Raw genomic sequence first — 26547 nt, 5'->3', positions numbered from 1 at the left:
AATAAAGCTGCTATCAACATACAGGTTTTGTGTGAAAATAAGTTTTCATTTCTCTGGGATAAATGCTCAAGAGTGCAATTGCTGGATTATATGGTAATTGCATGTTTAGTTTTTTTGTTTGTTTATTTTATTTTATTTTTATTTTATTTTTTATTTTTTAAAATTTAAATCCAAATTAGTTAGCATGTAGTGCAACAATGATTTCAGGAGTAGATTCCTTAGTGCCCCTTACCCATTTAGCCAATCCCCCCTCCCACAACCTCTCCAGCAACTCTCAGTTTGTTCTCCATATTTATGAATCTCTTCTATTTTGTCCCCCTCCCTGTTTTTATATTATTTTTGCTTCTCTTCCCTTATGTTAATATGTTCTGTATTTTAAAGTCCTCATATGAGTGAAGTCATATATTTGTCTTTCTCTGACTAATTTCACTTAGCATAATACCCTCCAGTTCCACCCACATAGTTGCAAATGGCAAGATTGCATTCTTTTTGATTGCCGAGTAATACTCCATTGTATATATATATACCACCTCTTCTTTATCCATTCATCCATCGATGGACATTTGGGCTCTTTCCTTACGTTGGGGTGCATATGCCCCTTCGAAACAGCATACCTGTATCCCTTGGATAAATGCCTAGTAGTGCAGTTGCTGGGTCGTAGGGTAGTTCTATTTTTAGTTTTTTGAGGAACCTCCATACTGTTTTCCAGAGTGGCTGCACCAGCTTGCATTCCCACCAAGAATGCAAAAGAGATCCTCTTTCTCTGCATCCTTGACATCTGTTGTTGCCTGAGTTGTTCATGTTAGCCATTCTGACAGGTGTAAGGTGGTATCTCATTGTGGTTTTGATTTGTATTTCCCTGATGATGAGTGATGTGGAGCATTTTTTCATGTATCAGTTGGCCATCTGGATGTGTTCTTTGGAGAAGCGTCTATTCATGTCTTTTGCCCATTTCTTCACTGGATTATTTGTTTTTTGGGTGTTGAGTTTGATAAGTTCTTTATAGATTTTGGATACTAAGCCTTTATCTGATATGTCACTTGCAAATATCTTCTCCTATTCTGTCAGTTGCCTTTTAATTTTGCTGATTGTTTCCTTCGCTGTGCAGAAGCTTTTTATTTTGATGAGGTCCCAATAGTTCAATTTTGCTTTTGTTTCCCTTGCCTCCAGAGACGTGTTGAGTAAGAAGTTGCTGCGGCCAAGAGCAAAGAGGTTTTTGTCTGCTTTCTCCTCCAGGCTTTTGATGGCTTCCTGTCTTACATTTAGGTCTTTCATCTATTTTGAGTTTATTTTTGTGTATGGTGTAAGAAAGTGGTCCAGGTAAATTCTTCTGTATGTCACTGTCCAGTTTTCCCAGCACTACTTTCTGAAGAGACTGTCTTTATTCCATTGGATATTCTTTCCTGCTTTGTCAAAGATTAGTTGGTCATACGCTTGTGGGTCCATTTCTGGGTTCTGTATTCTGTGCCATTGATCTGAGTGTCTGTTCTTGTGCCAGTATGCATGTTTAGTTTTTTAAGAAAGTGCCATACTGTTTTCCAGGGTGGCTGTAGTGTTTTATATTCCCAACAGCAATGTGTTAGTGTTTCAGTTGCTTTGAATCCTCACCAGATTTTAGCGTTGTTGCTTTTTTTTTCTTTTTTCACCAGCCATTCAGATAGGTAGATAGTGATATCTCATCTCTTGTGGCTTAATTTGCATTTGTCTGATGGTTAATGATATTGACTAGTTTTTGAATATTGAATCAGCCTTGCATCCCTGGAATAAACCACACCTGGTCATGGTATACTATTCTTTTCATATGTTGCTTAATTTTATTTGCCAATACTTTGCTAAGAAATTTTGAGGCTATGTTGAGCCTATGTTTGCCTCTGTAAGAGATACCGGTTTATAGTTTTCTTTCTTATGCTGTCTGTCTAGTTTTGGTATCAGGGTAACAGTTGTTACATAAAATGAATTGGCATGTGTTCCCATGTCTTTTGTTTTTCTTGAAGAGGTTGTGTATAATTTGTATTAATTCCTTAAATGGTTGGTACAATTCTCCAGTGAAACCATCTGGGCCTGGAGATTTCTTTTTGCACTTTTTAAATTATAAATTCAATGTCCTTAATAGTTATAGGGCTACTCAAATTATCTATTTCATGTTGGGTGAGTTATGGTAATTTGTACTTTTTAAGGAATTTGTGTATTTCATATAAGTTCTCAAATTTATGTGTGCAAAGCTGTTCATAACATCCCCTTGTCATTCTTTTGATATCTGCAGGGTCTGTAGTGATATCCTCTGTTTTATTCCTGAGTTTGATAATTTGTGTCTTTTTTCTTTTTCAATCTTGCTAAAGGTTTATCAATTTTATTGATTTTTCCCCCCAAGAAGCTTTTTGTTTCATTGATTTTTCTCTAATGTTTTTCTGTTTTCAATTTCAGTGATTTCTGCTCTTATTTTCGTTATTTCCATTTACTTTTAACTTGCTTTTATCATTATATTTGAAGTGAGTTCCTCATAGACAACATACACTTGAGTCGTGTCTTTTAATCCACTTTGCCAGTCAAAATACAATGCTTTAGACCATTTATATTTAATGTAATTATTGATATGTAAAGGCTTTAAGTCTGTCACTGTACTTTTTATTTTTTGTTGTGTTTTTTATTTTTGTTTTTCCTGACTTTCTATGGGTTACTTGCATATTGTTTTGAATTCCATATTGATTTATCTATATAATGTTTTTGAGTATATCTCTACATAAGTTTTTGACTTGTTGCTCTAGGTCTTTAGTTATAGTTATAGTTGTTATAGTTAGTTATATAAATGTAATATACATGTTGCATATATAATATACTTTATGAATGTATAACTTATCCCAGCATACTGGTAGTGTCATTTTACCAGTTCAAGTGAATTGTAGAACCCTTATCCCCCTTTATGTCTCTTTACCTTCTCCATTTAAATACTATAATTGTCTTAAATATTTTTTCTTCATACATTTAGAATCACATTGGACAATGTTGTAATTTTTGTTTCCACCATCAAACATAATTTAGAAAACTCAAGAGGAGAAGAGAAGCCTATTATATTTACCCATATTTTTGCTTAGCTTATTCTTCCTTCCTTCCCAATGTTCCTATACACTCTTTTATAATTTCCTTTATGTTTAGCCATCCTTTTATGAAAAGTCTGCTAGTGACAAAAAAATTTTAGTTTTCCTTCATCTGAAAATGTTATGATTTCCCTTTCATTCCTAAGGATATTTTTTCCAGGTACAGGATTCTGGGTTGATAGTTCCTTCCTTTCAATACTTGTAAAACATAGTGTTATTTCCCTTTGGACTCCGTGATTTCTTATGTGAAATCATTGTCATTCAAATTGCTTTTCCCTTATAGGTAAAATGTCATTTTTTGCTCCCTGTTTTCAAGGTTTATTTCCTTTGTTTTTAGTTTTCAGGAATTGAACAGTGTGTCTTGGCATGGATTTCTTTGGGTTAATCTTTTTTTCAGTTTCATCTGTTTATTTTTTTAATTTTTTTTAATGTTTATTTATTTCTGAGACAGAGACAGAGCATGAGTGGGGGAGGGGCAGAGAGAGAGGGGGACACAGAATCCGAAGCAGGCTCCAGGCTCTGAGCTATCAGCACAGAGCCCGACGCGGGGCTCGAACTCACAGACTGCGAGATCATGACCTGAGCCGAAGCCGGACGCTCAACCAACTGAGCCACCCAGGCGCCCCTGTTTATTTTTTAAAATAACAGTTATATTGATATATAATTCATGTACTATACAATTTGCCCTTTTAAAATGTGCCATAAAGTGGTTTTTAGTATATTCACAGGATTGTACAATCTCTACTATCTAATTTTAAACTGCTTTTGTCACCCCCAAGAGAAACCCTGTAGCTACTGGTAGTCACTCTCTATTTTCTCTCCTCTAATCCTTGGAAACCACGAATCTACTTTCTGTCTCTGTCTTTGCCTATTCTGGAGATAGATGGAGATTTATGTACATCTGTATAGATATATCTATGGAGATATATATTTTACATATGAAAGTTATATACCCATATATTTTTGTATATCTCTCTCTATATATTTTATATATATCTCTATAGAAATATAGACAGATATATAGTGGTGTCACATAAATATAGTCCTACAGTATGTAGTCTTTTGTAACTGGATCTTTTCACTTGGAATGATGTTTTTGAGGTAGCATGTATTAGCACTTTATTCCTTTTTAATATCAATTAATATTCTGTTATATGGATATAGTATATTTTGTTTATTCATCCATCAGTTAATGGACATTTGAGTTATTTCCACTTTTTGGCTCCCACAAATAATGCTGCTGTGAACATTTGTGCACAAGTTTTGTGTGGACACATGCTTTCATTTCCATTAGGAGTAGAATTGCTGGGTCATATGGTAACACTATGTTTAACTGTTTGAAGAATTGCCAAACTCTTTTCCAAAGCAGCTGCAGCATTTACATCCCCACCAGCAATGCATGAGAGTTCCAATTGCTCCCCATTTTTGTCAATACTTGTTATTATCTGTCCATCTTACTATAGCTATCTTAGTGGGTATAAAGTGGTATCTCGTTATTTTGATTTGCATTTCCCTAAAGGCTAATTATGTTGAACATCTTTTCTTATGCTTATCAGCCATTTGTACATCTTCTTTAGAGAAATACAGATCCCTTGCCCATTTTTTAATTTGGTTATTCATCTTTTTTATCATTGAGATGTAAGAATTCTTTATTCCAGACACAGGTCTCTTCTCTGATAAGTTCTTTGCAAATATTTTTTTCTTAGTCCATGGATAGTCTTTTTACTTTCTTCCTTGATAGTATCCTTTGAAGCACAAACATTTTAAATTTTGATGAAGTCCAACTTCTCTACTTTTTTCTTTTGTTGTGTGAGCTTTTGGTGTCATATCTAACAAGTCCTTTCCTACTGAAGGTCATAAGGATTTATTTCCATGTTTCCTTTTAAGAATTTTCTAATTTTAGCACTTATATTTTGAGTTAATTTTTGTATATGATATGAGGTAGAGGTCCAGATTTATTCTTCTGCATTTGGATACTCAGCTGTCCCAGCTCTATTTGTTGAAAACCGTCTTTCCCAATTTAATTGTTTTGGCACCTTTGTTGAAACTTTGCTCAACTTCTTAAGTCTGTGGGTTTATGCCTTTTGTCAAATTTCCGAAGTTTTCAGCTATTATTTCTTTGAGTATTTTTTAATGTCACTCTCTTTCTTTTCTCCTTCCAGGACTCTGAGGACATGAATTTTAAACCATTTGTTAATTCCATGAGACTCCATCCATTCATTTTTTTCAATTTACTTTCTCTCTGTTGTTAAAATGGGTAATTTCTATTGCTCTGTCTACAATTTCACTGATTCTTTCCTCTGTCTCCTCTACTGAGAGAGTTGTTGAACTCATCCACTTAGTTTTTTATTTTGATTATTGTATGTTTTAGTTCCGAAATTTCTTTTGGTCCTACTTTATGTCTTCTATTTCTTTGCTGAGACTTTCTATTTTTTCCCTGTGTTTCAAGTGTTTTTGTAGTTGCTCAAAAGTGTTTTATGTCTGCTTTAAAATCTTTGTCAGACAATTCTAACATCTCTGTCATCTTGGTTTTGAAATCTATTAGTTGTCTTTTGTTTTTTTAAGTTTATTTATTGAGAGAGAGAGAGAGAGAGAGAGAGAGAGAGAGAGATGGAGAGCGAGGATACCAAACAGGCTCTGGGCTGTCAGCGTGGAGCCAGACCCTGGGCTTGATCTCACGAACCATGAGATCATGATCTGAGCCAAAATCGAGAGTCAGGTACCTAACCGACTGAGCCACCCAGGCACCCCAATTAGTTGTCTTTTTTAATACAGTTTGAGATCTTTCTAGTTCTTGATATGATGAGCAATTTTCAACTGAGACCTAAACATTTGGGGTATCATGTTATAAGACTTTGGGTCTTATTTAAATATTCTGTTTTAGCTGGCTTTTTCTGACAAAGCACTGGAAGAAGAAGTAGGGGTGGGCAGCAGGCTCCACCTCAATACTGCCAGGTTGGAGAGTAGTCTAAGTTCCTCCATTGGCCTCCACTGACACCCAAGAAGAAAGTCTCAGTCTCTGTCTCTGTCTCACATTACTGGCCAGCAGGGATGAAAGTCTGGGCTGCCTACTTAGCTTCTCTGACAGCAGAGGATGGGAGGTAGGGTTGGGGCACCTTGTTATATAGTCTGGTGAGGGTGGGAGTCTGGACTTTCCAGTAGGTCTTTGCTGACTTGAGTTGGGGAACGAGGGGAAGGGGGATCCATGATTTTTTTCTGTAGTTTCCACTTTTCCTTAGTTTTAGCAGTTACTGTCTAAATGTTTTTGTTTTTATCTCTCATACTGCCTCTTCCCTGGTTCTTCAGCTAAAGAGAGCAGTATTTTGTGGGGGATTTTTTTGGTGTGTCTGAACCATTGGCATTTCCAGGTTACCAGCTCCTTCAGTTTTGAGTCTGGGATATATGAGGCAAAAACAAAACCCTGGGGAACTAACTAGCGTGTTGTTCCTTGAGTCCTGAGGGCACCGGCTGGCCTGCCTTCTCTCCATCTTTCAGAGTCTCCTTATGTTTGTTTTGTATGTAATGTTTAGAGTTTTTAGTTGTACCTACTGGGAGGAATAGGGCGAAAGTAGGTCTACTCCATCTTCCCAGAAGTAGAAGTCTAAGTAGACCTTTTCATAAATAGAATCATATTTTAATCACTAGGGGATATTAATAGTTAAAGGAACTTTGAAGTTAATCCTTTTAACTCCCTAATAACTCTCTAATTTATCTTTTTTGTACATTCAAACTATATAGGGGGTTTGCTTCAAAGGAAAATGCCTATAGATTATTTACACATTTCTAACTATTGACTATCACTGTCCTCTTTTGAAATTTGAATTACATTCTTCTAAATATCACTTAAAAAATTTTTTTTCCCTTGATGTCAGTCTGAAGATGTTTCAATGGAAGGCAATTCCTTAAACTGTCTACTATTAAAGAATATAATGAGAATTCTCACATCTTTCAGAAGTGTAAGGTGGGAACATTACTCAGAAACATTCTGTTGTTTTGTTTTGTTTTTTTTTTTAATTTTTTTTTCAACGTTTTTAATTTATTTTTGGGACAGAGAGAGACAGAGCATGAACGGGGGAGGGGCAGAGAGAGAGGGAGACACAGAATCGGAAACAGGCTCCAGGCTCCGAGCCATCAGCCCAGAGCCTGACGCGGGGCTCGAACTCACGGACCGCGAGATAGTTACCTGGCTGAAGTCGGACGCTTAACCGACTGCGCCACCCAGGCGCCCCAGAAACATTCTGTTTTTTAAGATCACCTGTATCTAAAAGATTATTTTACTTCTTTTACTGTGTTTCTATATGCTCACCAACAATGGCCTATTAAAATATTTAACAATTTTTGGACTTTCAAACTTGTAATTTTTATTCAATCACCGTTCCTCCTTCTCAAACATCTGTTCTTTCATATGTATTAACATCTATTAATAGTATCTTTTATTGCCTTCTAACTATCTGCCAGGCACTCTGCTAATGAGCTCTTAATATACTTTATCTTATTTAATCCTGTTTAAGACAAGGAAGTGAAGCTCAGAAAGACTGAATTGGAAGCCTTCAGAAGTGGTGAAGCCAGTATCCTCATACAAGCCCTGTGCCTCCCAGTTTCATGTTTGTTTGACAATGCTGCATCTGACAGAGTGAGCATCTTTTCCTTCCGAGGGGAAAGCTTATAGGTAGGTTCCTCAATGTATTTTGTAATTTCTACCATTCTTTGATTTTTATCCTCACCAATTTGTTCACCTAAAAAAAGAATTAATGCATAAAATTTAAATATAAGTTATCTGTAGTAGGGTTGGGGGTTAAAATCTAAGGCATTTACTGTGTTTAATTTAAGTGTACGTCCTTAAAAAATACGGACAAAGTTTTACTACATGAGCTTTGCTGCTTTGTATTCGGGTCTAAAGAGAAAACACTGCTGGGTTGCTGCTATTTCATGTGCACACTGTGCAAAGGATTAACAGGTAACAGGAAAAGTAAAATAAAATAAGCCATGTTAATAAGCCCTTCTTAATGGTAAGAACATTTACTGTTTTAAAACATGTATTTTTAATCTAACCTAGAACGTAGAGACAAAAAGGCTATATGTGCAAGCAGCTCTTCAATACAGAGCTATTCATACTAAATTTTAATGCACTTTCATTTAAGTTTCATGAAAGTGTGGATATTTAATTTTCTTAGTCTCAATTTCACAACATTTGATGATCAGTATTTTTTTATTTCAAAAGATTTTGGTCAATAAATCCTCTTACATACACTAAATAATACTTCACCTTTTAAAATTAATTTCATTTACTTCACCTTTTAAAATTAATTTCATTTACTTCCAAGGTATTATTCAGGTGAATTCCTGACTAATTGCTTTGTCAGTAGTTCTTTGCATCTGTCATTATTTGCTAAACCTTTACATTTAAAAAGTATTCCTGTTGTTTTTCCTTAGCAAAGTAAATTGCAAAAACCACACATCCCCTGATTTGCAAGGATCAAGGCTCCCTTGATGTCCCAAAAAAGTCCCATGATGGGACTTTTCAAATGCAGAAATAAGCTCTTTTTGTTATTTGGGTAAATATATGTATTCTGGGTAAATTTTCCTGCAGATACACTAAACTACATTTCGGAAGGTTTACATTAAGTTGTTTTCTTAGTAATATACTCCTATCTGGAGGCCTCTTTTGGTGCGTGCTCCTGTATCTAACTGCTATCAAATTAACATTAGAAAATGTTGGAATCCTAATTATGAGTGTCTTAGTTATGTAAAATATTTTTTCTTCGTATGTTCCATTTCCTAATGATAAAAAATAGTCCTTCTAGGTTCAAAATTTAAGTGAAATAAATTGTTTTGTAAAATGACTTGTTGCAAATGAAAACTATTAGCAAGTTTGTTACTTGCTTTATCAATGTAAATCAAATAAGCTTTATCAATGTAAATAAAAAAAACTTTCTAGTATTGGTACTATAATTTTACCTCCAATAAGCCTGGAAGGCAACAACTGCTACACATTTTCAAAACATAATATATACAGCACTTACAAACAGGACAGTAAAAACTGCTGGCATTTTACACACGTTGATCTTATGAGGAAGGATATTATCAGCAGCATCATCACCATGGGTTATAATGATCATCTAGGTATGCAAATTTAAAATAATAATACATAGGAAATTTATATATAAGAATAATGTGGGGAAAGGAACTGTTATTTATCAGTTCATTACCATTATTATAATTGAGTATAAAAACATCTATGTCTCCCATTTTGGATTACGCTCTGTTTAGAAAACAGAAGGCATTTTAATTTCTCATGATGGCTGCTTACAAAGAGGAGGGCTTCTTATTTCTAAAAGGAAGACAGTGGTTTTAACATACACCTGGACATGTAAAACTTAATTTTATAAATCCTTTAATTTTGCATAGAAAGCAGTTGACATGCTAGATACAGCATACCTCAAAAGTCAATCATGCAACATTCGCAGGCAGCCCTCTGCCCATATCCATCTACTGAAGTCGTTCCTGTTTTTTACCAGCAACGTTGGAACTGTATTATTGGGGGATATGCGGCATGTTCCGTGTTAAATAGGCTCCCGGGGCAGGGCTGTCACTTTGGAGATTATCCGGAAGTATGGAAGTTCGTCTGGGGTAGGGTCGTCACGCTTAGGAGGCCCTGGACAGCCGCTAAGCGTCCACACTTGCAGGGCCATTTTTGGTCGAGGCCTCACGGCGCAGAGCAGCCGGCTGCAGCGCGGCTTGAGCCACCGCTGGCGTGCGCCGCCGACCGCAGGTCAGCGGACCTAGCAGGCCCAGGCCGCGGTTTTCCCCGCCGCGCCGCCGTTGCCTAGGCGACCGCCGCCGAACGTTCCCGCGGCGGGCCCCGCCCCCCGGCCAATCGGACCAGCGCTCGTCCGAGCCCAGATTCTCTTTGTTCCGCAGCCATTTCAGGCCCCGGACGGGAGGCAGCGCCGCTTCGGCAGAGGGCCCGAGCGCCGGAGGCCTCTGGGATGGTGTGGGACCGGGTAGGTGGCGTGAGGGTGCGCGGCCCCTGACTGGAGGGCGGGAGCGGAGGCAGGCTGTTTCGAAGCTGCCTGAGGGGCCGCGGGGAGAGGCGCCCGACCCGCCGCTCTCCCGGCCGTTTGGAGCCCGGCGGCGGCGGCGGCGCGGTTCTAAGCCCAACAGCTGTCCGGCGGGACGCCGGCGGCGGTCGGGCAGCGCCTCCTCAGGTGTCCGAGGTCGGCCTGGGGGCCAGTAAGAGCGGCGAGGAGGGGAGCGTCTTCTCGCCGGGGAGCTGTTATACCGCGGCGTTTGAGGGCCTTGGCGCCGCAGTCGCTGCGCCAGGACGGCTGCTTCTGCCGGTTCTCGGCGCTTTGGGGCATTGCCTGCCTCTGCCCCGGATGGCCCGTCTTTGTCCCCCGCCCGTTCCCCTTTGCCCGGGTGTCCCAGGCCCGCACACGCCTTCCTCTCCACACTCAGCTCGGGCGGATCGCTTTCTCTGGGCGGTTCTTGCCCCTTGTGGCCTCTTGGCCTCACGACATATTTACATAACTTTAATGTTAGTAACTGCACGGGCTTTGCGTGGGCTTGTGTTTTTTTCACTTCCACCCTTTTGTACTTCTCCCACGAGAACACGCGACAGGGAACAGCTGCCGAGGAGCAGACCAGCTACCGCAATTAGGAAAAGGCTTTCTTCCTTTAAAAATGATCGCCTATTTGTCTGCTGATGTAAAAACCAGCTGGATGTGGCAAGGACTGCTTGCTACCTAAATCTAAGTCCGTTTTCTTAATCACTAATTAGTTTGGTCCATCAACAGATTTGGATGTAGAAATTTAAACTTGGCGGGATTCACAAATTGGTTTTGACAGTTGTTTTAAGAAGCTTCATAACAATCCTACCTTGAAACAGTGATGACTTCATTGATGAGTTTATAAATGGTAATTTTTTTAGCCTGAGAAAAGATGTCTATAAAAAAACAAGTTGTATTGTCTAATCGGTATTTGGAAATATAAGGTTGTAAAATGGCTATCCTTGAAAGGCTTATTTTCATTTAGGGTAACAAAAGTTCCTTTTAGATTTTAACTTTCCCTTTTGTATCAAAGCTTTCATACTAGAATGGCAAGTAAGTTCCACTTACTGAAGCAGGGAAGTATTCAGTCTTGGGGGAGAAACGATTTTGTTTTCCACTTGTACCCTGCCCTGCACACCTTTCTTCTTGAACAATGACTCCACCAACTTGAAAACTTGCAGCCGCAAAAGGGGAATGTTAGTTTGAAGGTGCAGATTTCTCTTTTACTCCCCAGCATATGCATTCATAAATGCCTAACAGTTTACCAGTCCAGTTTTTACGTCACCTGAGTTAATGTTAGCCTAATGAACTACTAGTGCTCCATTTTGTTTTTCCTAAAAGGGCCCCCACCTGGGTCACCCTTGAGGTTACATTTTTGTCCCAGGCATTCAGGGAATTATTAAATTCCTCCCACAGAAATACCTATAAAAATGTTTTAAAGTAATCAAGCTTATTACCAAAATATGTTATGAGCAGGGTAAGATTTTGGAAAAAAATACACATGATTCTTGTTGTAAATATTTCCATTATCAACACTTGATACTGTATTCATTGTTTTTATGACTAGTTTTTCTTTTTTATATAACGTTAAATCCATCACATGAGCTCAAGTTTTCTAAATATTGTAAATGAACTTCACTGAAATGTAAATGTACTGTATTTAGAAGAATTGTTTGCTTTTATCCATGTTGGAATCTGCAAATACTGTTTTTAAAAGAAATTTGACTAATAAAGGAAGGCAAAACAAGTAACAAGTCATGAAATAAATTTATCAAATGTAAACCGCAGAGAGGAACACAGCAGTAAGTGGGAGTTACGTTTATTGCCTGGAGTATAAATTGTGACTTTTTTCCTGGAGTTGATACTTGAATTTATACTGGTGCCAAAAAGGTCTTTCTCCCAGGAAAACAATTTGGTCTACCAGCAAACGGGTGAGAAAGCTGAAAGAGTGAAAGTGATTGATTAACTGATGATTGTTTTCAAAAACAGTGGAGAATAATGCCATCTTCAAAAATCGGGATCAGAGACAAAAAATTCCCCAAATGTTGGGAGTCTTTCTTAATTGGTCCCGTTCAGCCAGTGTCGCGGCGGATATCTAGTGAGTGTTGGCAGGTGAAAGGAGTCTCCTGGGTTGCAGGGTGAACTTTATGATGGAGGACAGGTATAGTGGTAACTGTATACATTTGTAGTTCTATGGTTGGGTGTTGGTGTAGGAGAGTTTCTAGAAGCCTCTGTTCATTTGGTTGCCTCAGGACTGCCTTACTAGAATTCTTTGAAGTACTGAAAGTGGGTGTAATAACTAAGAATGGTTAAATGAGTCTCAGTGATTAAATGAGATATTGGAACAGGAAATAGGGATGCAGATTTGTCTTGGAATTTTCTGGAGTGGATAGAACCCATACAGGAATGGTAGCTACATCTTGTTCCTAAATGGCACCTGATGGCAGAGCAAATAGTTGAACTCAGAACTAAAAGAATGCCTAGAGCTAAAACAAAGCTGCTAACTGAAGGACCACAAGATTGGAGTTGACATTTGCCTTTTTAATAGTTAAAATTTAAAAGCAAAGCAAATCTTCAAATGTAGCGGTTAGGAACAGGAGCTCTAGAGCCAGACTTCTTGGATTCAAATGTTGGCACCTTCTGAAATCATGTGTGGACTTGGGCAAGTTACTTCATTTCACTGTGCCTCAGTTTTTTCATCTCATAATGCCGTGAGGATTAACTGAATTAATTTGGTAAACTCTTAGAACGGGGCCTGATGTGGTAAACACTCCATAAATAATAACTGCTATTATCATCATGATCATTGATATTTTAGAAAATAACCCATCAAATTATAATCACTAATATCTAGACTTTGAGATAATTACTGTAAACCCATTGATATATTTCCTTTCAATATTTTTTCTCAGTTTATTTGATTTTTACATAGTTGAGACTTTACTATATGAATAGCTTTTTTTTTTAATTTTTTTTTTTAATGTTTATTTATTTTTGAGACAGAGCATGAACAGGGGAGGGTCAGAGAGAGAGGGAGACACAGAATCTGGAACAGGCTCCAGGCTCTGAGCCGTCAGCACAGAGCCCGACGCGGGGCTCAGACTCACAGAGTGTGAGATCGTGACCTAAGCTGAAGTCGGACGCTTAACCGACTGAGCCACCCAGGCGCCCCATGAATAGCTTTTCATTCTGCTTTTTCACTTAGCAACATTAGCATTTTTTCCTGTTAATTTGTTAGCACTTAAAAATTTTTTTTTATTTAAAATTTTCTTTTTATAAGTTTATTTATTTTGAGATAGGAGTGCACATGAGCGTTGGAGGGACAGAGGAGGAGAGAGAGAATCCCAAGCTGGCTCCTCACTGTCAGTACAGAGTCCGACACGGGGCTCAAACTCATGACCATGAGATCATGACCTGAGCCAAAATCAAGAGCTGAACACACTCAGCCAATTGAGCCACCTAGGTGCCCCTGTGAGCATTTTTTAAAAATGACCTCATAATGTGATTTTCTCATAATTAAACAATGTCCTAGTGGACAGTTAGCAAGTTTCTAATTTTTTTTTTGGCAGTCTAAGAAATGTTACAATGAACATCCTTGTACATCAGACAGCTTCTGTGTTTTAGCTTATTTCATTAAGATAGATTCTCCAAAGGGAAAATACTAGGTTGGAGTATATGAATATCCAAAGCTCCCATATTGTTTTTACTTAAGAAAATTTAATAATGGACTTAAAACTGAGGAGCACAGCATTTATTGCCCTTATTGCTTGAGATGGGAAGGAAGAGGGAGTGAAATAACATTTTTTCCATATACTATACCAGGCATTATTTGTAGGTATTTATCATAGTTTTTTACTTTTATATACATGCTGCTCGGTATCATAGTTCTTTGTTACACTTGGGAGTTACCTGTAGATAAGCAAGTACTTTGCCCATGGACTCAGAATGTTCAAGGCTGAATCTGAATCTAGATCTACCTGATTGCAAAGCTCAGATCCTTTAATTGTAAAATTTCATGTAATATACATATTCAGAATCTTATGAATATGTACACATTGAATAAATACAGAACCTTGTGATGAATCTTATTATTCACTATAACTTAGTGGATCTACACATTATGAAGATAGTAAACTTGAGCTGGAGGTAATGAATGGGTAAATTACAAAGTTAAACCAGAGAGGCCTTAACTATCTGCATATATTTTACAAAAGGAAAAAATATCCTTACCTGAAAGAAATGTAATGAGGTGTACCTGAATGGTTTCTAAAATGAATGCAAAAAGTATTTGTGGTGAAACACTCTTTGTAATGACCTCAACACAGATAGGGGAAGAAAAAACAAATCCATCAAATTTGGTCTGTATAAAAAGTGACAATGGCCTGGGTGACTCCGTCGGTTGAGCGTCTGACTTTGGCTCAGGTCATAATCTCACGGCTTCTGAGTTTGAGCCTCATGTTGGGCTCTGGGCTAACAGCTCAGAGCCTGGAGCCTACTTCACATTCTGTGTCTCCCTCTCTCTCTCTCTCTCTCTGTCTCTGCCCTGCTCACACACACTTTCTCTCTCAAATAAAACATGAAAAAAAAAAAAGTGACAATGGCCTATTAAACCAAATTGAAAAATAAACTTAGTAAAACCCCTGCCAAACTAAAGTCTTAGTAGAGAAATAACAAAAAAAATAGCAATAATAAAAGATACTCCAGTTAAGGAGAATAAGACTACAAGCTGTAGGGAATTAATTATATGCTGAAAAGTGAAGGGAAAAAGTTAACTGCATTTTATAGTTGACCGTGAAGGACTCTGAAGCCTTTAATAAAATAATATTCAGCAGAGCCTCTTAATCCTCAGGTATAGAAGTGGCTGTCATAGATAAAATGGTCCATCCCAGAAAGGCCAAGTTTCCATTGCTTTTGTCTTTACTAAGGAAGGGATTAGAGCAGAGAAATACTTCACCAAATCATGACCGTACTCAATAAATAAACGATTAGGAATAGGTGGTATCCACCAAAACTATAAAGAAACACTTAGAAAATTGATCACTATGCTGTCACTAAAAATAGTATTTTTGAAAAATAATGACATAAAAGTAAAAATAGTTACTTTTAGCTGGAGCATAGGAAAACAGGAAAATGATGAGAAAGATGGCAAATTATGAAGGATTGATTTTGTGTGCCATTTATTCATTTACTAAATTTTTTAGTGCTGGGACTGTCCCTTGTCATTTAGGGATTTACATAGTACTTGAGAGAGAGATGTGAAGAAAAAAGTGTAACAAAGTGTAGTTACAGCTTTACAGTACAAATCTGTGGCCGTATCTAGCAGGGCTAGTAATAGAGTTCATGCAGGGAATAGGAGCAGCGCTTCAGACACTGTCAGCAACGATAAGGACCTACCGTGTTCTTGAAACTGCAAGCAGTTCAGGGGCCCTAAAAGATACAGAGCAGGAGCCCTTGAACTTTTTCTGTAAAGGACTAGACAGTAAATATTTTCTGCTCTGTGGGCCAAACCACCTCAAACGTAGTGCAAAAACAGTCATAGTATGGAAACTAATGGGTTTGACCAGTAAGACTGGTGGGCCTTAAATGTCTCTAGTAGATAGTAGAGGGATTTGAGGAAGAGGTAACCTACTGGGCCTAGCATGAGCCATAGGAAGATTTGAAACAAGGAATTTGTAACATTTGTGTGAATCATTAAGAGCGGAATGAATTAGAAAAAGTTTCTTTCTAAGCACTATAAACCATTAAGAAAAGAGAAGAAGGGGCACCTGGGTGGCTCAGGTGGTTGAGCGTCCGACTTTGGCTCAGGTCATGATCTCGTGATTTGTGAATTCGAACCCGGTGTTGGGTTCTGTGCTGACAGCACGGAACCTGCTTCGGATTCTGTGTCTCCCTCTCTCTCTGCCCCGCCCCCAGTCACTCTCTCTGTCCCTCTCAAAAATAAACAAACATTAAAAAAAAAAAGAGAAGACAACTCCGTTTCTTAACAGCCAAATTCACAAAAGAGGGGCGCCTGGGTGGCTCAGTCTTGGTTAAGCGTCCAACTTCAGCTCAGGTCATGATCTCGCGGTTTGTGAGTTCGAGCCCCGCATCAGGCTCTGTTCTGACAGCTCAGAGCCTGGAGCCTGCTTCGGATTCTGTGTCTCCCTCTGTCTCTCCTCCCTCGCTCATGATCTCTCTCTCTCTCAAAAATGAATACACATTAAAAAGATTTTTTTTTTTATTTTCACAGAAGAGAATCTCAATACAGCTAATGCTCTGCCCCACCAGTAGAGAAGTGCAAAGTAAAACGGCGATATTTTGTTTGCCGTCATACTGGCAAAAGTGAAAAAGTTTTGCTAGTGTGTAGTGACAAGGCTGTAATGGAAACTCCTACGTTGAGTAAGTCAGTAGAGCCATTTTAATTTTAAAGCAAAAACATTTTGACACAGCAATTTCCATTTCTTAGAGAAGCATGGGAATGAGTGTATCAGGGGTCCTGTGTGTTCGAGAATGTCGGTAGCCACAGAACCTCCAGACTTCCAGCCCACCTTTAATTGCCTGCACTCCAGTTCATAAAAGGGTCTATATATGTCTTTTTAAAAAACAAAACAAAACAAAACACTAAAAATCCCTCCTAACTCTTTATACCCTTCTACTGTGCCCACTGGAATTTACAGTCCTTCATCTGCAGAGTCCGGTCTCAACCTGTTCTTAAACATTTCCTTCACTTCTTGCTCTTCTGGAAAGCTGACTTTTTGCACTGTGCAGTTGTGGGTGTTGTTTTCTATAGCCCTTCTAATCAGTGTTTCTAGAGGTGGGAAAGATGTCTGCCATGCAACTCCTTGCTGCTTTCAGACTCTTCTCCCTTCCTCCTCCTCCCTAAAAATCCTCAGATTATATAATCCATTACCCCTCATGGTGGTTATTAACTGTTGATAGTATAATTGCTATCCGTGACCTCCAGATCATTCCTCTTCATTCTTCAATTATTTTAGCTCCAGGTTCATTGCCCCTCTCTTCAGTACTGCCTCAGTCTTTATATTGAAATTGAAAAAAATGTACATAACTGATCTTTCCAATATCCTGGCCTCTCATTCCTAGACCTTTCCTCCAGTGCTCGTCTATACTATCTCAGTCACTCACTCCCGTAGTGACACCCTTCTGCCTTGTCAGTAACTGCAGTCCTTACGTAGTTACAATTTTATGTGTTCTATTTTGTGACCCCACTTTCTGTTTTTGTAGCTCACTCCTTCTGGTTAATATCTCAGCCCCAACCATTTTTTGACCCCAGCGTAATCTCCATTGTATCGATCCTGTTATTGTTTCCCTGCCACTCGTGCTCTTGATATTTTCACTCCCCTTCTTAACCCGGCTGAAATTTCATGGTTAATCTTTTTTAATTTTTTTTTTTTAATTTAGTTTTGAGAGAGTGAGCGCATGCACGTGAGCAGGGGAGGGGCAGAGAGAGAGGAAGACAGAAGAGAGAGCCTGATGCAGGACTCAAACTCACAGAACTGTAAGATCATGACCTGAGCCGAAGTCAGACGTTCAACCAACTGAGCCACCCAGGCACCCACAGTTTATCATTTTAATCACTCCTTTGGATCCACTTCCTTGCTCTTTGCTTGTTTGGTAGAAACACAGGCCTACGTAAAACCAATTCTCTGCTTTGTACCTGCCATTATGCAACTTAGTATAGCTGGAAGAAAACACACAACGATACCTGACCACTTTACTCAAGGGGACCCTTGATGCTGCCTGTTGGTTGCACTGTTTTCTTAGTCTGTTCACTCTCCTATTCCCGTATGACTATTTCATATCTTCTCTTTTTCAAACCTTCGAATCTCTTTTCCCATCCTCACTTTTAGCTCATACGTGACCTTGCTTCCTGCTTTGCTAACAAAATAGAAGCAATCAGAAAACTTACACAGACTTCCAGCACCCTGTGTACCTACCAACATCTGTGTCAGTACATGCTGTCTTCCTGCTTATTACTTAGGTTAACTGTTCATGTTCTTGTGTCTGCTTTTGTACTAGATCCCATCCTTGCCCATGTGCTCAAGGACATTAATTCAGCTTCTCTCCTTCCACATCATGTTTTTCCTTTACTGAATTATGTCTATCAGCAAACAGACATGCTATTATTTCTCCCAGTATTTAAAAACAAAAATCTTGATCCACTCCTCACCACCTGTTTCCCCATTTTTGGGGTTTCGTTTGCAGCATTATTCCTTGAAAGAGTTGTCCGTACTTGGTAATGCCAAATTCTTCCCTTTCGTATACTACACCAAACCCACTCTGATCAGGCTTTTGCCTGCCCCATTCCTGCTGAACGGCTCATGTTCTCCAGTAACTTCCATGTTATCAAATGCCGTATGCCATTGATTCTGTTCATCTTAGTTGGTCTATCAGCAGCATTTGACAGGGCTGTTTGTTCCCTTATCCTTGAAACACTTTCTTCTTTGCTTTCCAGTATACCACACACCCCCTGCTTATCTTCTACCTCCTTCCTGGCCCCTTGTAATTCTCCTTTCAGACCTCGTTTGTTGAAGAACCCGGGGCTCAGTCCTTGCTTTTTGTTGTCTTGTTTTTCCTATCACTTCATTAGTAATTTTACTCAGTCTCATGGCTTTAAATACCATGTAAATGCCAGCAACAACCAAACTAATTCTAGTCTCCTGTGTACAGCTGCCTCTTCAACATCTCTACCTAAATGTCTAATGATATACATCAAACTCAGCATTTCCAAACTAAACTCCTAAACATCTCCCCAGTACCTACTCTACACATAGGCTTGCCCCATTTCTATCTGTCAGTAGCCACTCCTCCTCCCAGTAGCTCAGGCTGAAATCTTCGAGTTATCCAGGACTTTGCTTTTTCTGTGACTCTTCACATCCATAGTTTCAGGACAACCTGTTTTTTCTATATCATCAAAATATATCCAGAATTTTACAGTGCCTTGTCCTCTCCACTACTATCACCTTGATGCAAGCTACTACTGTCATAAATACTGTTTAAATAGGTTACTCAGGTGTCCCCATTCTACCTTAGTCCTTCCCAGTAGTCTTTTCTTAATACAGTAGCGAGAGCTAGTCTTTTGCAAATTAAGACAGTCCCAGTCACTTCCTTATTCAGAGCACTGCAGTGGCTCTTCTTTTGATTCAGAGAAAATCTAGTCCTTACAGTAGCCCACAAAACTTTTTATAATCTGCCCAAACCACTCCCCTTTGTCCCTTACCTTCTTGACCTTATTTCCTATTACCAGTTTCCCTCTTTGCACACTGGTCTCCTTGCTCTATCAAAAACATATCAGTCATGTTCCTACTTTGGGACTTTTGCTTTAGCTACTGGTTCAGCTATCTGGAATCTGCTTTTCCCAAATATCTACTTGGCTCACTGGCTTTACTGTCTGGTCTTTGCTCAGATGTTACCTCCTTTGAACACCTTCTTTTTCTTCTTCTTCTTCTTCTTCTTTTTTTTTTTTTTTTTAATTTTTGAGAGAGAGAACGAGCATGAGCAGGGGAGGGGCAGAGAGAGAGAGGGATAGTGAGAGAACACCGAGCAGGCTCTGTGCTGTTAGCATGGAGCCAGATGTGGGGTTCGAACTCAGATTATGACCTGAGTTGAAACCAAGAGTCAGACACTTAACCAACAGAATCCCCCAGACACCGTTTTTAATATGGTATTCTACCTTCTCCCACCCCTGCCCCTTATCCTGGATTCTTTTATTTTTTGCAAAGCTCATACTACCTTTTACACTGCTATATCAGGGGTCGGCAAGTTAGAGCCCCACTACCCTCTGGCTTGTTTTTGTACAGCCTGTGAGCTAAGAGCAGTTTTTACATTTTAAAGTGTTGTAAAACAAACATAAAGAATCTACAACAGACATGTGCTCTGCAAAACCTAGAATATTTACTATCAGGCCCTTTGCAGGCAAAGTTTAATGGTATATTCTGTTTATTTTCTTTCTCTTCCCATGCAATTGTAAGCTCCAAGAGGGCAAAGGTCTTTGTTTTGTTTATTGCTGTATTTACAGCAGCTAGAACAGTGCCTAGAATACAGTAGGCATTCAGTAAATATCAGTTAAATGAATGAATTGCTTGTAGTGGTACAAAATTATAAATAGGTTAAGTATTCAAGAACTCATACTGCAATTAGTAATGAAGTAGAGTTATATATAATGAGTAGGAAAGCAAAGGCATATTTTAAAAGAATTTTTTAAATTAATTATTTATTTAAGTAATCTCTGTACCCAAAGCAGGGATCATATGCTCTACCAACAGCCAACCAGGCACCCCTGAGTTTTATAAAACAGAAAACATTACTTCTATAAAAACATACGTATTTAGATGCACAAAATAACCGCTCTATAAGCTTATGCATCAGGTGAATATTAGAATACCTCTGGGGAGGAGATCAAGGTTAGGAGAGATACTTGAAGGGAGCTAGAATTTCATTCATATTGTTTCCTTTTTTTGTATACAGTGAGAAGCAGTGACATGTCTATTTTTCATTTAAAGATTTTTTTTTTTTTTTTTTTTGGAGAGAAAGGGAAAAAGAAAGAAATAGGTACTAACTAAACCAGTAAGAGGAAATAGTAATGCAGTGGAAAGGGAAGAAAATGTTGCCTTTCTTAAATACTGTATTTTGCCAACAATCTGAATTAGAAGGAATGAGCATTATGAATACTGAGGAAAACATGCAAAAGTAAAGACTCTTGGGTAGGGATAAGCATAACATCAGGGAACTGCCAGAAAATCAACATGGAACATAGTGAAAAAGGATCAGAGACTACTAGGAGATTAGTTCAGAGAGAGGCAGGAGCCCAGATTAGTTACAACTATGCAGTTGTGGTAAGGATATGGAGGTTTTATTTTAAGTGTGATGAGAAACCATTGGAAAGTTTTGATGGTCAGAAGATGTGATTTAATTGCAGCTTTAACATGGTCATTTTTGCTGCTTTGTCTCAGAGAATGGGCAGTAAGGGAACAAAACAGAAAGGTAGGGAAACCTATTGTAGTAGACCATTCTCTTGTAGAACATGGTGGTTCCCAGACTAGGGACGTGAGAAGTGGTCAGACTCAGAGTGTATTTTAGAATATATTCTGATAGCCCTGGCTGATGATTTGGATGTGGGATGTAAAGGAAATCAAGGATGGTCTCTTAGTATTTTGGCCTAAACAACTGGATGAACACTTACTATAGGCAAGTGGAGGAGAACTAGGTTTGAGCAGGATGAGGAAAAGAATCAAGAGTTGTGTTTTAGCCAGTGAAGTTTAAGATGCCCATTTCACAAACAAATGAGTATGTCTTATAAAATATTGGATGTTTGAGTCGGGAGTTCAGAGTGCTATTTAATGGCACAGACTGGATGAGGTTATGTATAGGTAGAGAAAAGAAAGGGATATTTAGGGGTAGGAGAGCCAGCAAAGGAGACTGACAGAGAGTAGCCAGTGATACAAGAAGAAAACCTGGGAGATGTGAGACTGGGAAGGGAAAGAGTGGTTGCCTGTGTTCAGCACTGTGGAGGGATTGTGATAAGGCCAATAAATTGTTGGGTTTGGCAAAAAGGAAATCTCCGTCTCATTGGAGTGGAGTAAAGATGGGGAGATGGTGACTGTACACAACTTTCAAGATGTTTCTGTGAATGGAAGGAAGTGGATCAATGGAGTAGTAGTGGAGGATGAATGGAGTCAAAGCTGCTTTTTTAAGACCTTATTTTAAAATAATTTTAAACTTAGAGGAAAGTTGTGAGAATAATTTAGACAGTTCCCATGTACATACAGCTTACCTGGATTGACCGGTTGTTTACATTTTGCCACATGCTTTCCTCCCACTCCTACACACACATACACAATTATTTTTTTTGATCATTTCAGAGTAGGCTTTACACATCTTGCACTTTTACCCCTTAAGTACTTTGATTTGTGGGTCTTAAGAGCTGGGATATTCTCTTCTAAAACCACATAATAGTTATCAAATTCTGGAAATTTAGGGTTTCTACAGTCTATATTACAGTTTTGTTGCTTGTCCCTATAAAATTCTTTATAACATTTTTTCCTCCAGTACAGGATCCAGCCCGTGGTTTTATGTTACATATAATTGTCTTTTTTAAACAGAGTTTTGGGTTTGTTTTTTTTTTTAATGGAACTTGACCGTTTTATCCTCTTAACTACCCCTTGGTTAATTATTCTTTCTATGACTAATAAGTGGCAAGACAGGAGCTCAAAGTCAAGCAGAGGAACGCCAGGGTTTGCACTCTTAAGCTCTGTCTTAAAATGCCTCTCAAGTGATGCACAGAAAAATGTGAAATTCCCTGTTTGAAGTGGACAAATAAGTTAAAGATACAGATCAGAGGCAATGATCCTTATATTGAAAGAGTGATTGTAACTTTCTAGATCTGGATTATACTGTTTTGATGGTGGATCAAAGTTTAATATATCACCCCGATGAGCATTAGGACAGAGAGAAAAGCAAGAAAAGTGAAGATATTTAAACTTTGTATGTGAAAGTTATCAGACTTTGGTATAAATTATATGTTTTCAGAGTTCTTGGTGCTAATTGTTCAGAAAGGTAAAATAAAATGCTTGGATTAATTATTTTGTGATAGAGTTCAGTTGGCACTGTCTGGTTATAAACAGTTCGGATCTGTGTTTTAGAAAGAGTTTGTCTAAGCTCATAAAATGCTACCTGTCAACCTTTATTAGAAAATATTATGAGACGTAATTTAGGGAAAGAGCATTAAACAGTGAATCATTGAAACCACAGGTGCTCCAGAACAGGAACTAGAATGCTCCATTGGCTTTTTAGTTGAATAATGCTTTTACATAGTTTCTGTTACAGTTTTAAGGAGATAATGGGTAAAAACTTGTGTGGGATAGAAACCCAAGTTATGGTGAAAATTTTTCTTTGGCATTTTCAATTAAAGATTGTTCTTACTATTGAATGTGATTTCTGTAAGAAGTGACCTAAGCCTGACATGGGAACCCAAGTATTTGCTGAAAGAATCAAATGACATGTAACTTAGTAATCCCACAACTACATTTGAACAGTTGAGTTCAATACAAGTTTCCCTGAAGGCTTGGAGAATTTCAGTAGCAAGTATAAAGGAAAGAAGAAAGTCTGGCTTTTGTATGTGGAATATGACCAGACTGATTGTTTATAATCAACTAAATGTTTCCCTTCTAGAAGCTGAAAGGACCACAGTCTTTAGTTGCTTTATAGGTGAGGAAATGAACGAAATGAGTAGAAGTGATTTGTACAGGGTCGTCCAGCCAGCTCTTCTTTCTGCAGAGAAGAACTGAGACAAACATGTCAGATCTCTACCACTCCTTTTTTTTCCTGATATTATTTTGGCTCTTCATGGCACAGAAGAGTTACAAGACCCATGGTCAGGGGCACCTAGGTGGCTCAGTCAGTTAAGCGTCTGACTTCAGCTGAGGTCATGATCTCACAGTTTGTGGGTTCAAGCCCTGCATCGGGCTCTGTGCTGACAGCTTAAAGCCTGGAGCCTGCTTTGGATTCTGTGTCTCCCTCTCTCTTTACCCCTTTCCTGTTCATGTTCTGTCTCTCTCAAAAATAAATTTTAAAAACGTTAAACAAACAAACAAAAACCATGGTCAGAGACAGTTTGTCCCCAAACACTGGAGTTAACAGTGGTTTTTTGTTAGCTCCAGAAAGGCTTTGGCTGTGATTCAAGTGTCTATCGCCCATCCTTCTCCTGACCTGACACTTTATCCTTCCATAGGTCAAGGATGAAATAGTGGAGAAACTGTAAAGGTTAGGAGGTTTTTCTGGACTCTTACTTCAGCGTAAATAGTAAGCTCAGATTCAAGAGTGTGGTATAGTCGTTTAAGGTCTGAGGTAGGAATTTGATGGGGAAGCTTAAAAGCCAGTAGAGAAATAAAATGCTGAAGCATAAAAAGGAAAAGACTGTAATAAAAATCCTAGCTTTACTTGCCCCTTACATCCTAGTGGGCTAGAGGCTTTTGTGTTGGTGTCAGTATTTGCTGATCAGGGACACAGGAGGCAATTTTTATTTATAAAACAGATTTGGTACAGTCATACTCCCATGAGATTCTAGTAGAGTTTCATTTGCTCAGCAGGCAGGACAAAATTGTGATCTCAGGTAAAAGTATCATTTTCTGAATTGTGGAAATACAAACTCCTGGCCATCTCAAATGTTTTGGGTCATGTTCCTCAAATGCCCCACCACACATTGAATTATTGAACTTAATAACATAAAGAAACCTTAGGAATTTTGTTTTTGTAGTTTCCAGCTATAAAACCCTGCATATATCAGTGGTTAGTAAATGTTGGTTTATTGATTTCATTTCTGGAGTTCCTTTCTTCTAGAATATGCATACTACTCCTGTAAGAATACATAATGAAGAGTTGACTGGAGATTGTGTATTTTATTAACTGTAAGTAATAATATGGATTATTTGCTGTATGAAATTTTTTTAATTGTAATATCATTTCATGTGACTTAAAGATTTGGTTTCTGTGTACCTAACCCTACTCCAAGGAAATTATGTAGGAAAAGGTTTTTTTATAATAAATAAATAATTTTTTTTTAAGAATCACTTTGGTGTAGGGGTGCCTGGGTGGGTCAGTCAGTTAAGCGCTTAGTCTGACTCTTGATTTATGAATTCATTTTAATGTTTATTTATTTATTTTGAGAGAGGACATGCACATAGGAAAGGGGGAGAGAAAGAGAATCCCAAGAAGGCTCCACGCTGTCAGCCCAGAACCAGACACTCAGCTCAATCTCACAGACTGAGGTAATGACCTGAGCCAAAATCAAGAGTCAAATGTTTAACTGACTGAGCCACCGAGGCATCCCATGAATTATTTTCTTAAAGAGTAAAATAGTATATGACACAAATGATTGAATAGCAAAGTAAAAAGTACTAGAACTCTAACCTTTATCAGTTTAGTATATGCTCAGTGACAAATTTATTTGTAGAATGTACTTATTTCTGCAGTTAGAATTTTCTTTTTTTTTAACGTTTATTTATTTTTCAGAGAGACTGAGACAGAATGCGAGTGGGTTAGGGGCAGAGAGAGAGGGAGACTCAGAATCCAAAGCAGACTCCAGATACTGAGCTGTCAGCACAGAGCCTGACGCCGGGCTCAAACTCACAAGCTGTGAGATCATGACCTGAGCCGAAGTCGGACGCTCAACCAACTGAGTCAGTCACCCAGGAGCCCCTGCAATTGGAATTTTCCTATCATACATTAGTAAATTTTGCTTGTAATATTTGTAGTTATGATTAGTGAGGGAATCTATAGAACTTACTGCCACAGAATTTTTAAGAATCATTGTAGAAGAATTATAGACCCTCTTTTCTGAGCTATATTTTAATTTGCTTTTGGCTTTTACATTTTCATGAGATTTTTTTTCCTTCTAGTTCAGTATAAGGTTTAATCAAGCTATTCATTGATTTTTTTTTTTAAGTGGTATTTCTGGAATTATGTGCCAGTGTTTTGAAAAATTATGAAGTTGATGAGAGGTGATTGGAATTTTTTTTAAGGAGTTTCTAGGTCCAATGTGGGGCTTGAACTCACAACCCTGAGATCAAGTGTTGCATTCTCTACAGAGTAAGCCAGCCAGGCACCCTGAAACTTTTTTTATATTAAGCAAAATTTTGGTATTCTTGTTTTAAATTTTGTAGTAGTCTTACTTTTCTGTATATCTTTTCTTAGTATTTAAACAGTTAAAAAAGTCCTAATATTAATTTATCATAACATAAAAAATTTTCCACACATATAAGATATTTAAACTGTAATCAAATTAATTACAAATGTAGAAATCATAATAATTTCCATTATCTAGGTTAAAGTAAAATTTCCATTTTTTCTCTGAAACTAGGTGTCTGGGGTTATAAAACATCTTTGTTGGTATAATTCTTTTGCTTTGCAGAAGTTGAGTTTTTTTCCATTGATAATAAAGATTTTTTTCTTAATTTCCAATATCCTCTTTATATCATTGTGTCTACTCATTTTAAAGGCATAATCTGGGGGAAAGTTCTGCAAGTACATAAATTTTCTGTAACTAAAATTTAACCCTTTAAGTGCCACAACCTTTAAGCATTTTCACATAAAACTTTCTAAATTATATTTCACACGTTTTTGCCTTTTTAACAAGTAAAAGTGTAATTTAAGCTCTTTGATGATTCTTTTTTTATTATGAATAGCAAGCACTGTATCATAATATGGTAACATTCCCTGGGATCTTTTGCCCTGTCCTATTTATGACTTCCAACACTTACACTTTTGGAGATCATTATTATTTATTTTCATTTTAAAGGTAATTTAACCACAGTAGTGAAATTTTTTTGAATAGAAAGGAAAAAAGGCTTATAATCTTAACCCTCTAATCTGCTGCTAGCTTTTCATTGTTTCCTTCTGGTCTTTTTCAT

The 26547-nt window shown here is 38.0% G+C and overlaps 1 protein-coding gene across 2 annotated transcripts in view; it reads left to right on the top strand.

The window, feature by feature from the left end:
* The first annotated feature begins 9807 nt into the window (after positions 1-9807).
* The window catches only part of TNPO1 (transportin 1), a 94331-nt gene continuing 77591 nt past the window's right edge, over positions 9808-26547 (top strand). The window contains exon 1 of one of the 2 annotated variants that reach the window (XR_013556472.2): positions 9808-10099. Coding sequence is in view for 1 of the 2 variants with exons in the window: in XM_060635565.3 (XP_060491548.2) it covers positions 10085-10099 (15 nt within the window). In the remaining variant the exon portion in view is untranslated. The remainder of the gene's footprint in view (positions 10100-26547) is intronic. The other variant, XM_060635565.3, reaches the window with a different exon arrangement.

This window comes from Panthera onca, chromosome A1 (assembly GCF_046562875.1).
Source record: "Panthera onca isolate mPanOnc1 chromosome A1, mPanOnc1 haplotype 2, whole genome shotgun sequence".
Lineage (NCBI taxonomy): Eukaryota > Metazoa > Chordata > Mammalia > Carnivora > Felidae > Panthera > Panthera onca.
Note: the sequence above shows the minus strand (reverse complement) of the source record. Positions and strands in the feature narration are given on the sequence as shown.